The sequence below is a fragment of the Podarcis pityusensis genome (genome assembly GCF_964106645.2).
Source record: "Podarcis pityusensis genome assembly, chromosome: 11".
NCBI lineage: Eukaryota > Metazoa > Chordata > Lepidosauria > Squamata > Lacertidae > Podarcis > Podarcis pityusensis.
In genome coordinates, this window is record NC_138036.1 from 58,781,094 (window position 1) to 58,794,934 (window position 13,841).

The 13,841-nt window shown below is 40.8% G+C and overlaps 1 protein-coding gene across 6 annotated transcripts in view; it reads right to left on the bottom strand.

The window, feature by feature from the left end:
- LOC308458034 (transducin-like enhancer protein 4) overlaps nt 1-13,841 on the bottom strand; it is a 128,713-nt gene that overhangs the window by 47,871 nt on the left and 67,001 nt on the right. For 4 of the 6 annotated variants that reach the window (XR_013977155.1, XR_013977157.1, XR_013977159.1 and 1 more), the window contains 2 exons: nt 5,359-5,563; nt 3,653-3,669 (listed from right to left, as the gene is read on the bottom strand). Coding sequence is in view for 1 of the 6 variants with exons in the window: in XM_080972570.1 (XP_080828696.1) it covers nt 3,653-3,669; nt 5,359-5,563 (222 nt within the window). In the remaining 5 variants the exon portion in view is untranslated. The remainder of the gene's footprint in view (nt 1-3,652; nt 3,670-5,358; nt 5,564-13,841) is intronic. The other 2 variants (XR_013977156.1, XR_013977158.1) reach the window with 1 other exon arrangement.

Sequence of the window (13,841 nt, forward strand, 5' to 3'; positions counted from 1 at the left end):
GACTGCACCTCTTGGAAAGATCACAAGTTGCTTCCATGCATTCTGTTTAGGTTCATGCGGAGAGAGAAACTAACAGAGCCATAACTGCTAGTTGAATGAAAACTGGCTGCAAATACAAGAGAAACACATATAGTCTTTGTTGTATATTTCTGTTTTTCAGCTTATGCCTCGCCTTTCCTCCCACTGAAGCAGATCTGAAAATCAGTGTACAATCATATTAAAACCAACTTAAAAACATACGGAACACACACACACGAAGATCACAACAGAAATATGCAAAGCAGAAACACTAATGCAAGCAGAGAAAGCCTTCAGCCACGACACCTCACCACTACATCTCTCGAGTGCAGCTGATCCCTGCTTGCATTCTTCCTTTGCATCCCCTGTTTGAATCCAAGCCACGCCTTCAAAGGAAGAAGGGGAAGCATCAGGAGTGCACTCTCAGTGTGTGCTCCTGATTTGTTCCTTTCATGTTAAGTCATCTGGCATCATATAGGGATGTCAGGAGGGTGACTGGCTGGGGGGTGACCTTGCCTACCTGCAACAATGGCATGCAGCTGAGGGTAGGAGCCATCAGGGATGGGGGCAGCTTAGGATGCAGCCCACCAGTTCGATCTTATTCCCAACCCATGATTTACAGAGACTCTGTTGGAGACTGGAAATGCATTTAAAGGGAACCCAGGGTTTTATGAGAAAGGGCAAAATCAAATTCATTATGGACCAACTGTTCTGGGTTACTTTTTTATTGTACTATTATAGTTCAAATAAGAAAAACAACAAAATGGATTGTTTTATTGGGGACTGGGTTTTTTGGGGTGAACTTATTTTAACAGTTAACAAGTAAATTGGTTGGGTATTTTAGGGCAGAAAGGTGGGGCACATATATCACACATACACATGGCTTCCTTCCTTTCTTTCTGAGGGGTAAGTTTTTAGGACTTATTATTTGGGAAACTGAACCATGTGTAAACTGATTTAATGCTGGCTTCTTCAGTCTGCAGAAAGGCAGTTATCCTGCCACTGCTGCACACACTGAAAATTATTGCAGATGGAAAACTGACAGTTCTTGTCAGTTTGCAGCTGTTAAGAACCCTGAGGGTAACTGTGAAAGTGACAAGAACAAGGTCAAATTCACTCTGTTGCAACATGACAAAGCTGTGAACAGCACCAGCAGAGGACTGGGATAGGGTTCAGACTGCAGACCTCTCCCATTTCAGGAAAGAGAGAAAAATAGTTGTTAACATGAAGCCATTTCCTTCACTCTCCAAGGTGGACTTCATACATGCAGGTTTATGCTTTCCTGTTATTTTAATGCTAAATTGCATCTGCACCAATGATGCATATCTGGAAATCACATCTAAGAACACATCAAGATCAACTGTTTTTAGTAGTAGGAACATTGCACTTGGGAGTGTGTCTCTGTGCACATCAGGAAAAAAAACTTACTATGAAATGTACATAGGAAAAAGCTTTGGAGTCATTAACTGCAAACCTGAAGTCTCTCTGGCACTTCACTGTCATCACTGGAGACAAAAGGCTTTGAGTATGGAACACTTCCAATTGCTCAGGATTGTTTTTGCATAAAACCTTATGTCCTATATACTTTAGATCAGAGGTGAGGAACCTGTGGTCTTCAAAATGCTGTTGGATTACAACATCTGCTGTCTCTCGCCACTGGCTATGCTGGCTGGAGCTGATGGATATAGGAGTCCAACTATGTTTGGAGGGCCATAGGTTTCCCACCCCTACTTTAGAAAATGCCTTCTTGCTTACATGCTTCATGGTTAACTGAAAGTATGCATCAACTACAAATAGGGAGGGGGAGGGAATCAAATTTGCTCCAAGCCAAAGGCCAGGAGGAACGACTCTGTCTTACAGGCCCTGCAGAAAGAAATCAGATCCTGCAGGGCCCTGGTCTCATGAGGCAGAGCGTTCCACCAGGCTGGAGCCAGTGTTGAAAAGGTCCTGGCTCTGGTTGAAGCTAATATAACTTCCTTAGGGCCTGGGACCACTAGGGTGTAGCTATTTATGGACCCTGAGGCTCTCCGTGGGGCATACCGGGACAGGCGGTCCCGTAGGTACGAGGGACTAGACCTTGAAGCCATTGAGAAGTGGAGGTATTCTGGCTTTCCCTATAAGCACCTGCTAAGCTCTTGGAGCATCAACTGATATGCCTCCACCTTGAATATGGAGTGTTTTGGTACTCTGCTTGAGCACAGCAGGCTTCCAGTCATATCTGGGGTAGGAAAGAGGCAAGAGATCATCTGCCACTGCCACTCCTGCAACTCTGTAGTGTTGAGAGAAATCCTCAGGCTAGTCGTATTCAGCAGACACCCTTCAGCTGTTGCTGGCCTACAAGTCCCATCATCCATGACCGACTGCCATGAAGATTGAGGCTGATGGGAGCTAGAGTCCAACAGCACCTGTATGGCATGGCCATTGGCTACTCCTGCACCAGAGGATGGCAGAGCAGTTTCTATGGTGAAGATGGCAGCCTTGTTCCAACCCCCTTCTAGAAATACGTGAGAAGCTCATGAATAGCAAAAAATCCATTCAGGATGTGTGTCTATTCCAGAGTTTTGGCAGCAGGGAATAAATGCATTTCATACGCGTCCAGAAATGTTCTGGAGTGGTCAGGTACTGACCAACCTTATGCTGTGAACCTTGGCTGGTTCACTGATGACTTTTAGAGAATTAATTTATACACTTTTTTTGTTTAGAATAGCTTTTAATTTACTTTCTGGCTGAAATTATTTTATCATGTTATAGACAAGACTATTGTTTATTTTAATTTGGTTTTTCTACTATCATCAATTGAATCTGTTTTGTACTGTGTCATACAAGCAGCCATTAAACTGTTTTTGGCTAGTTGGCATAATTTTTGTTATACCAAAATAAAAATAAATACAAAGCATATTATATTCTGGGCTATTACATCAGCTCTAATATTCTATTTTACATAGCATACCAACTTAGAACCTGAGTTGGAGAATGCTATTAGAAAGACATCTGTCTTAGTTTCTGCTTGACAACAGATTAGCGCTCACATTTAGGATGCTTTTCATACCCAAAGATCTGAAAGGCCATGCTTCGGTACAGCTAATTTGTGTTAAAATATCAAAAAGCCTCTAGGCACCAACACTAATTCCAGTGAAAATATTCATTACTAGGCTCAAAATTATGGGAGTCACTCCAGACAACCATTTAACAGATGGGAGACAAGCCCATAGTGAATTCTCTCTCTGCACATTGGAACGAAGGTCCTCTTGGGATTTAGGAGTTGGGGAAGCAGGAAGGATCCCTTGTGTGTTGTCTCCCCTGCAACCCAAAACCTCTCAAAAGAGCCAGCATGCATCAGTTCATTCATCCTGAAAACTTCCTGATAAGAAGAGTAGGATGTATTTCTCAGGAATCAGCCAACAAGCAAAGCACACATAAATAGTTCTCACAGCAGCTACTGATCATTATCGTGGGACCGTTTGAAGTTGTCTTTATATGTAGCACCTTTGGAATAGCTGACCTAAGACTCTGATAATCAATACAGATTATATCTAGCTACAATCACAACACCTCCTATGCTTTACTTCAACTACAATAAAAAGTACTGCATTTCTTCTAAGCTAATCCTTCCAATTGTGAAATGGAGTCTTACCTTTATGGAGTCTCTATCTTCATGCACAACAGAAGCACCAACATGGCCGAGAAAGACAAGGGGGAGGGAGAGAGAGAAAAATGTTAGCTTACATCAAATTATGCATTTCTTTACCCTCCCCCCAAACCTAATCCCTGATAAAATAAATAAATAACACACATATAATCTAGTATGTGCAGTTTCTTATTGACACCTATATTGTACAACTAATTTTATAAACTGAATTTATCATCTGAATATATTGGCTTTCCTAGCAATAAATATTATAGCAATAATGTAGGAATCTACACTACAAGGTATAGCTAAATATTTGCTTTTCAAAGAGAAGAGATAGGAGCAAAGCACACTGTATTCAATCCTTATCTCTTAACATTATCACCCACAGCAAATTTCTTAAGTCCAACAAGAGTACACTTCCAACATTGCAATCTATACACCATCCAAATCAAGGGTTATACGCAGAATATTATTTTTATTTACCCAAATATAATGCTTAACCTCTGGCTTTATAGCCCTCCCTCTCGATCCTACTATGAACACACAATGAGACTGAATATTTCCACTTTAGAACTAACCACTATTCTCTGTGATATTCACACTCATGGAGCGGTGGCTTGTTGTTTTATTAGTTAACACCAAAGATAATCAAGTTAACTCTTCTAACAAGAATCAGAACTAATAGTTGATTTAGACAGTTCTAAATCAAAGGCTGAAGCCTTTAACCTCCTTGTGCAAAGGAGATGTGTGCGGCCAAGGCTGATACACGCTTATTCTTGCAATGCTGTACCATGGTTTAGCAATATAACTGAACGAGGCCAGTGCTATCAGCAGATCACAAAATCCAAGTGTTGGAAGGGAGCTTGGAGGTCATGCGCTCTAAACCCCTGCGCAGATGCAGGATTTGTGGTGCAGGATGCAACTACAGCATCCTGGACAATGACAGTCCATCCTGCAAATGCAAACCTTCCACTACCTCCTGAGGGAATCCCTTCCACTGCTGAACAGCTCTTATTAGGAGGTTTCACCTAATATTGATCAGAAATCTGTTTTCCCTGCAAGTTCCATCCACTGCTTCTAGTTGCTCCCTGTTTTTCCAGAGGGCAGAATCCTGCTCCATCGTCTGTGGGACAGCCCTTTGAAATTTGAAAGCCACCTGACTCATGGTGCCTTACAGAATTATTGGCATCCGCCTGTCTCGAGAAGCAATGGAATGCACCTCCGGGGGTGAAGTCAGACTGCTGCGTTATCAGCACTGAAGTGACCTCCCTGGGGTGCAAAAGAAAAAGATCTCTGACCCGAAGAAGCTGAGAGTATGAAAATAATAGAGAGATGGGCAAAAGGAGGGGAGGGGGGGAATAATGTGGGCAAATGCAGTTACATGTGCTTCAGGATTGGTTACAGTAGGGAATAAATTTTAGGAGACAAGCCAAAGGGCATATGAAAAATGTGGATTCTAAAAAAGGCTTTCAAAGAAAGGAGATGTATGCCACCATGTACATGTTCCACAGAGGGGATTCTATGAATAGGAAAACAGAATGAGTTCAATTCTTTAAGGATGCCAAACCTTCCGTGAGTTCCAAGATGACTCTTGCCCTTGCATGCTCACCAAATCTTTTGTTACCCACTCCTCCCTCTCCACGAAGAGGCAGGCTGTATATTTTTAAAAGGCAAACTTCTTTCCCGGAGGCCAGTGAAGCATCTCCTACCTCTTTGGTGGTCGTTATCATGATGCTTCTTTTCATCTTTGATCGGGAGATGGGACTGACCCCCAAGGGCACTCGACAAGGCTAAGAGGCCAGCGCTGCTGCCAATGGGTGGGATGGCTGGTGGTTGCAATCCTGAAGGGTGTGGAGTGAGAGGCACTGGGAGACCGTGTCCATGTGACAAATGCTGGGCCTGGAGTTGCTGCTGCTGTGAAAAATTAAACACAGATATTGAATTTGTTCCAGGAAAGAGAGATTTAAATGCAGTTAACTGTGCACTGGACTGCGCTCATGTATCTTCAAGGGCTGTCAACCAGTCAATGGCCTTGCTTCACAAAAAATAATTACAGACAGTACAGCACCGCCCTCCGATATGCTGTTGGGACTCCCAACTCCTATCATCTCCAGCCAGCACAGCCAATGGCCAGGGATGATGGGAAATGTAGTCCATTAAACATCTAGAGTGGCACTATGTCCTATAATGTCTGGAAAATTAGGGGGTAGGACAGTGATGAAGGATGCACATCATGAACTTTATTAAGCTATTTTTAAACTGCAGTGTTGGAAAGAACAAAACCAAAATGATAAGCCTGGCCTTTCAAGAGCAGCTCTTCCGGGAGCAGTAACACACATATATACACATGTCTAATCAAAACACACAAGTTAACAATGAAAGCAGCAATAAAGTTTTGCGCACGCACCAAAAAAAGGGAGAAAATTGAGAAAATTAGTGTTAAACAGTTCTCCTAGAGCTGCTGCGCAGCGTGCAGTGAGAGTTAATTTGAAAGAGGAAACCTGAATTAACAATCCAGAAAAGGAAACTGGTTGCAGCCACCGTTTTAAGTCCTTTAAGTGTCCTCAGCGGTACTTGAGCAAATTACTAAAGAAAATCTAATGTAGCAAAGCTTGGGTCCTCCTGTAGGCTTGCTCAATAATGCTGAAATAATTGGGCACTCTGTGCACGTTTAGTGATGCTCGAATGAAAAGCTAGAGGCCTGCCCTTGTACTCTTCTCTAGCTGCTGACTCTGTGTTGTGACAGGTTTATTTGAGTGGGACTGTGATGCATGCACCAGTAACTGCGCTGACAAGAGTTTAAAGTCATTTTTACCAGTACACTGGCAACACATAGAGAAAGCCCTTGAGAGGTTAGAACTGGAGTGCTTGACCTCAGCCAAGGCTGCATCAAGCTTTCTACTATACTAACCATTGTGGGGTAGATGGTTTGTTGATGCTGCTGAGTGAGAATCGGGGCGGGGGGGCGGGATACAGTGGTAAAGGGAAGAAATGTGTCATGCTCAATCTATCCGAACAGGGAACTGCTTCAGTTCACACTTGCCCAGACAATAGCCCACTCCCCCTGCCCCCCACCCCTTTATTTGAGATTCACAAAATGACTCTGAAATCAGCTTTCACTTTCACAAACTATGCTCTTTAAGCAATCTCTCTCTCTCTCTCTCTCTCTCTCTCTCTCTCTCTGTGTGTGTGTGTGTGTGTGTGTGTGTGTTCAAGCCCGTAATAATGCTTACAAAGGGGCAGGAACCACCACCAAATTTCAGAAACAAAACACCACATCAAAACTCCAAGACTTACCCCTGCCTATTATGTAAATAGGCAACACTGTACTATGTGCAAATCTTATTACCTTTCAATTAAATTTATCATTTGAAAAAGGTATATATTAAGCTACCGTCCCCCACCCCACCCCCACCGTTTCACCCTGGATTTAAAGTAGATGTACAACCAGCTACATCAGTTATTTTACTGCAACTTTTGGTTCTAAACTGTTGGAAAGATTATCCTAGTTTGACTTCTGCTCAGATTAAAACTAGAACTTTAGCTACAGAAGGAGTGCTGTGACAAAGTTGCAAACATAAGCCAACAGTTCCTGCTCAAGCTGAAATTAATACTGAGGCCACATCAGTGTTAGAGGGTGAACATTTCAAAATAAAGATGTTTCTTTGAGAAGTGTGATCCAATCAACTGTCCTACAAGAAATACGCAAAATAACTAAGCAAGTATTAGAAGTCACCCCAGAACTGGCCCTACTGAATGTTTTCCAAGATGATAATGCCCACTCACATTATAAAGAGCTTATAACCCACCTACTCTCAGCAGCCAGAAGCATCATAGCCAGACCTGTCAGGAGTGAACATGGACCAGTGGTACCAAATCATATGGGAAACAGCCATACTAGAAAAGCTAACCAATAAACTGAAACTGACGCTGGGATAAATAGAAGAGGAACCCTTCACCCCAGTATGGCTCCCCTTTATCACGTACACAGCCCATCAAGACAAGAAGAATCCACCAACAGCATACAAATCAATATGGCTAACTTGACCCAACAAACAATCACCCCCCTCACAAATGCAAACAAACCTCACTGCAGCCAAACACAGGCAACCAACCACATCCTGGGCCCCCCAATCCCTCTCAATGCCAAGGAAATATATTAAGCGAATAGGAAGAGAACCTACCCAGTTGATGCTGACACAAACCCCACATGTATACTATAGAAAATATAAGTTTCACCATCCCTCCTCTCCCTGCTTCTTCAGCAACCTCATACTGTATACAACACTAATGTCTCATATCAAATGTAACTGATCTGTAGAAAAGGCTCCACAACCTGAAAAAGAGACAATGCACAGCTTTTCTAAACCAAGAAAATATTCAATAAAAATGTGATCCAATAATTCTGTCCCACCCTGCTGTCAGCTGTGCCTCCCCCTTGACATTGGCAACAAGGGAAGCACAAGCCTTCCAATGCAAACACGACTTCCAATGTGTGCAGTTTAAAACACGGCAAAGATCTATTCTTTCTGGCTTTGTTATTTGTCTTCTCAATCTACCAAGGATATCTCAGATAATCTAAGAACTGCATTTCCCATAATGCCCAGATGCCTTGGATTCATCACAGACAGAAGGAGGATCACTGCATCCTGCACCCAGGCTCTCAACCTGTGTGTCGTAGTATCCTCTCCTCCTGTCCTGCACATCGTCTGTAAAAAGGGAAGGGAGATACTGTAGTAGGTTGAGAAGCAGAGGCTCTAGACATCTATTCTGAAAAGGGACCCAATGGGTTCTAGAGGCCTCTTTCTTTCTTAGAAAAATATGGGGAAAGAACCAGATTCATTTATGATTGGATCATCAGCAATAACCAACGTTTTCAAGGAAATGCAACACTGACTTGAATTATATAATCAATGCTATCCTACCTTCCAACTATCTGGCTAGCTAATACAAATTAAGCAAATAGTGTCACCAAGGCAAATATATTCTGTAATGGAGTGTGGCATCATAAATTGGGCAGAGTCCTTTGGGCACTACTGTTTCACTATGAACTTATACCAACCCTGTTATCTTAAAGGTATTCAAATAATATCCAGTCAACAAGCATATGTGAACTCTTGAACATGGGATAGCAATATATCACCTTTATTATTTAATTGTAATTTAGACGGCAAGTGAAATTAAGGGAGTTATTTTTTAATTGTTTTTCTGGAATCAAATATCCTAATCAGGATTTCTGAGCTGAGGACCAGTTCTCACTTCATATTTTGTAACCTAAAAAAAGCCCAAGCTTTTCTTTAAAACAAATCATATGAATGTGGGAGGTTTTAAAAACCTCAGAAACATGAGCCCCATCTTTCAGAATGTTTTTTAAAAGCATGTAGAGTTGCTCTCTCTCTCACACACAGCACTTGACCAGAAACTCAGGTAATTCGGCTATTAATAAATATCTATGGCATTTCACGTAATTGGTATTAATCTCCAGGTACATAATACAAAATGGGAATCAACCTGACTTGGTGTGTTTTAAAGGGGAAGTGGGAAAACATGGAGGGAGTCAAAAAAAGTTTACCATTGATTTCATTACCATTTCCTAACTAAGATATGAAATATTGATGGCAAGCTTAAATCTCCCAACTACATATCTAAAAAGGATCAAATTAAAAGCACAATGTGCTTATAAACCATGGACAAATTAGCTTCTAATGTTCTCTTGTTAGAGTCAGCACATTCAGAAGCCTATTTTCCTGGAAAGGATTCAGGTTTCTCCTGGATATCATCCAAGCAGTGCCATGCCAGAGTAATCTAGTGCTTTTCCCCTTACAGACCCTGAAAGCTCATTGCCATTATCCAAACAGCCCTAACATCCTCCTCCAACCCAGAGACATTTCTAATGTTAACTGACAAATTAATCTCTCAAAGACCTCACTTTATATCTCAGCCCACATGCATGCTGTACGTATATCCTTTCAACGCTGCCTGGAAAATAGAGGCAACATCCAATTAAAATATTCTCATTAGTATTACTATTCAAGTCATACTGCATACAAAAACAGCTACCAAGTGGAGGAAATAGAATTAGAGGAGAAAGAGAAATAAGCAACCTAGAAAGTTACAAAACCTAGAAAGGGAAAAAATAAATTATAAAATATCAAGACATAGAAATCCTTAATATTAAATTAACAGTAAATCAGCAGCTAAGATCCATTTCACTCACCCCAAAACCCTGCTTCTCTCTCTCTCTCTCTCTCTCTCTCTCTCTCTCACACACACACACACACACACACACACCCTTCAAAAATCATATTCCTTATAACATGAGCTGGTATATTGAATATGCAGGGTTAGTACACATAAGACTAACCACTACTCCTGCCTCCCATACTAGTATTGACCACTTGGACTTTATCATTGAATAAGAAATGTAAGCGGAAAAGTCAGTAGCATGTCTCCTTTCAGGAAACAAGTATTCTGAGAACATTAGCAAGAGAGGGAAATCACAGGTTTAGAAGGCAGCCATTGACATTGAACAAGACATAATGGGTTCCATATGATGCTGGCTATAACCTCCCCTCCCCCAATACAGACTGGATTTTACTTGTTATCCATTGAAATTTTGTCTTCCTTAAACATATAACACACTTTTGGAGCCAGCAGGACAAATCCATCACTCATGTGAGGACTTGCCATGGCTTGGATTCCAGTGGACATGTGTCCTGTATAGGAAGGTCCTAAATATGTCCATCAACTGTTAACAACTGGACAGCAGACTAAGCAGGCACACCAGTCACCTGGCCACAGTCTTCCCCACCGTGGTGAGATGTATTATACTTCTATTTAGAATATGGTAATTATTTCTAATTTTACATCTATGTGTCTAAATTAGCATGGTGCAAAGGACAACCGGCCAAACTACCCAAGATATGAGAACAACACATCTATAGTCACTTTGCCAGTGGCTCTCAAGATGTGGGTTAATTAATAATAATAATAAAATTTTATTTATATCCCGCCCTCCCCAGCCGAAGCCAGGCCCAGCGCGGCTAACAACATTAAAATGATAATTAATTAAGAGCTTCTGCAATGCCTGCACTCACCCGAGTAACTAGGGTGTGCCCGTATGTATTGACTAGGAAAGGAAATTAACTTATTGGATGCATCTTCCCACTTGCAACAACAAACCAACTAAGCAGTCTGCCATTTTCCCCACAGACTTTTGCTTCCCTTCACACATCCCTTGCGAACCCTCAAAATGGCCAAGGGATTGAATAATCCTGTGCCCACTTTCTCTTTTAGTATTTCTGCATTTTAAACGTTAGGCTTTGCAATATTCGTCAGACCAAAACCATCCACCCTACAGGTTCATTGCAGGATTACTTTGCCCTCCTATAACCAAGTTTAGCTTACAACAAGAATAAAAACGAATAAAGCTAATGTATAAAATAAAACAAACGGTAAAATGTACAAAAGCAGCACAAGAGCAGTGGCAAAAACAAAGGCAAGGAGTGAGAAAGGCCTGGAAAAATAATAAAGATCTTTCCCGGTGGATGAAATTTCATCAAAGAAGGTATTATATTGTTCATTTAGACTACCTTTGAAATGCAGCAAAACACGCCCCAATATGAGAAGACCTGGAACTGTCTTGCCTGGGGAAATGGCTGATAACCAGAATTCTTCTGAATTAGCATCACTATGTGCAGAGCCTATTCAGAAGTCTTATTCCCAGTAATTTTGGCAAGACTGAAGCAGAGGATGAAGGGGGGAAACCCTTCATGACAAGTACTATGATCCACCAAGAATTTATTAAGCCTATTTAGGCAGTGTACTAAGCTACTGCATCAAGTGAAATTTTCATACTTTAATTTAAAATCTCCAAATAGGACAGTATAATATCCAACTGCAGACACTTTGAGCCATGCCACTGCACCTGTTTCACACTGTGATTAAATAAGATATGGCATATTTCAGCGTTTCCTAAAACACGAAACAAAAGACAACATGAAACAGACACACCATTATGTCAGCCCCTCTTCTGCCTTTCCGCCATGGCAATCTGTATACAGTATACAGCAGGTGGCCAATTTGTTTTACAGCCTTTAAGCTCCGAGCACAGCTTAATATAGGCAGAGCCTTTGATCAAACAATAAAAAGCCAGAAAAATAAGTGATTGCTGCACAGAGGTCACAGTCTATTACTAATTTATACAACACCCTTCCCGGCTCTCAGAGGTTGGCAGCTCTGAACACGCAACACATTCGGTGGGAATGACTTTACTAAACAAACTGAAATTGTAACCATCCATAATTTACAGAGAAAATGTGACTTTCCCCTCCCTGCGCATTAAATCAAAACGTTCAGAATCAACGGGGACAGTCAAATCCTCTTCCCTGTGTAGATTCAGGAGGAGGCACTTTTCGCTGGCATAAATCAAGGTACTCAGTGGAGCTGCGCCAAATTATGCCATCCCAAAGCCTAGCCCTTATTTCTTAACCTTTGTTTCAGATCAAAGACCCAAAGAGTAAACTCATTTGAAAGGCAAAAAGCAGCCCCTTCACACAGTCAGAAATTCCTCCTTGCGTTCAGCACCAGTGCAAAAATGCATTAGCATTTAGCAGCATGAGCCATGGACCAGTGGCGCCACGGGGATAATAGCATGCACCGATGCTAAGTTTTTATTAGAACTTGTATGCACTTATCTGTACCACATGGCTATCCAGAGATTTCCACTTCCCTCTCAAACCCCAAATATCTCAGAAAACATAGAAAAGAGGTGGCACGTTAAGTACTAATCAAAAGAAAAAACATTATATTCCAAAAAGCTTTAACCAATGTGCTGCCCACTCTTTAAAAATAATAAAGAAAAATACTGGAAAATGGGGAACACAGAGACATTTCAATCTCAAACACAGAATGGATTGTTTTTACATCAAGAGCATTAATGAGAAAAAATTTAAATCTACTAATTATATGCAATCTAAAAGGTTTATTATTCTAAAGCTTGCCATTCACTTTTAATACATTTTTAATTTTCCAAAGCAATTAATATAATTTTATTAATAAAACAAAATGCTTAAAGGTTAAACCAGACTGTTTTAGAAATTATACACATATATGTATACTATATATATATGTATGAGAGAAACAGCACAGGCAAAATCATTTAAATCATTTCCTTAGTAATACAAGTAATATTTAAATAGATTTAATAGTACTGCTCCAAACCAGTGAATTATGAGTTTAAAACCTATTAAAATGTAATGTTTTTTTTTCCCTGAGCTGAGGGGAGAGAGATTTAAATCCACTGAATTTTAATATTTCAGCTTGAGCTGCAGGAGGTAGAGAAAGTCCAAATGAACTATTCCATCAGCACCATTCAAGCATGAACATTTTAATCAGTTTTACTTCCTTGGAGTTCTCTAACACAGTTTACGCTGTCATTCTGAAAGCACTTAACACAGAGAGTGTGAAAAACCACCAAGGCTTGTTATTGCCTTCACAATTGATAGCAAATAATTTTGCAGGCTTCCTATCATTAAAGTGTCACTGCTAAAAATTGAGGTTCAGCACTTCTTGTGCTAAATTGTATTTTTTGGAACATCGCTGCATACCTGGTTCTTACATTTTTGCTACATTTCCCTCTGTGATAAACAAGCACAAGTGCACGGCTCCACTAGTATGCAACATAAATAGGGGTATGTGGCAACGGTGTGCGGTATGCACACACGTAAATGTATGTGTGTATGTATATGAGGATACACAAACACATTTAAAGACAAATGATCACTACCTCCAGAACTGAGGGAAGGGGAGCACTGAACAGCCATCAATTTATTTATGTCCCAAGTTACTACTCCCCTTTTAAAAAGTCTGTCAATTACTAGTCCAGTGGATTTCTGCTAGCCCTGCCCGCCCCCAAAAGCGTTCTGTCTACATAATAAGTAAAAATGAAATCCTTATTTTAAAATGGAAATTATTTATTACAAAATTTTGTTTGTACCTTTGATTGCTGACATCACAATCTATTCTACATGTCTTTATGGAGCCAACATCAGATTTATTTCCTGCTTTACATACATTTCAGTATAAGACTGTAATTAATGGTCAGCCGCTGTCGCTCACATGCAGTAAATTAAACCTTGTATGTTAAACCTCTATCCATCTGCCATGCATGCTTTCGCTGAGATTCCTGCAT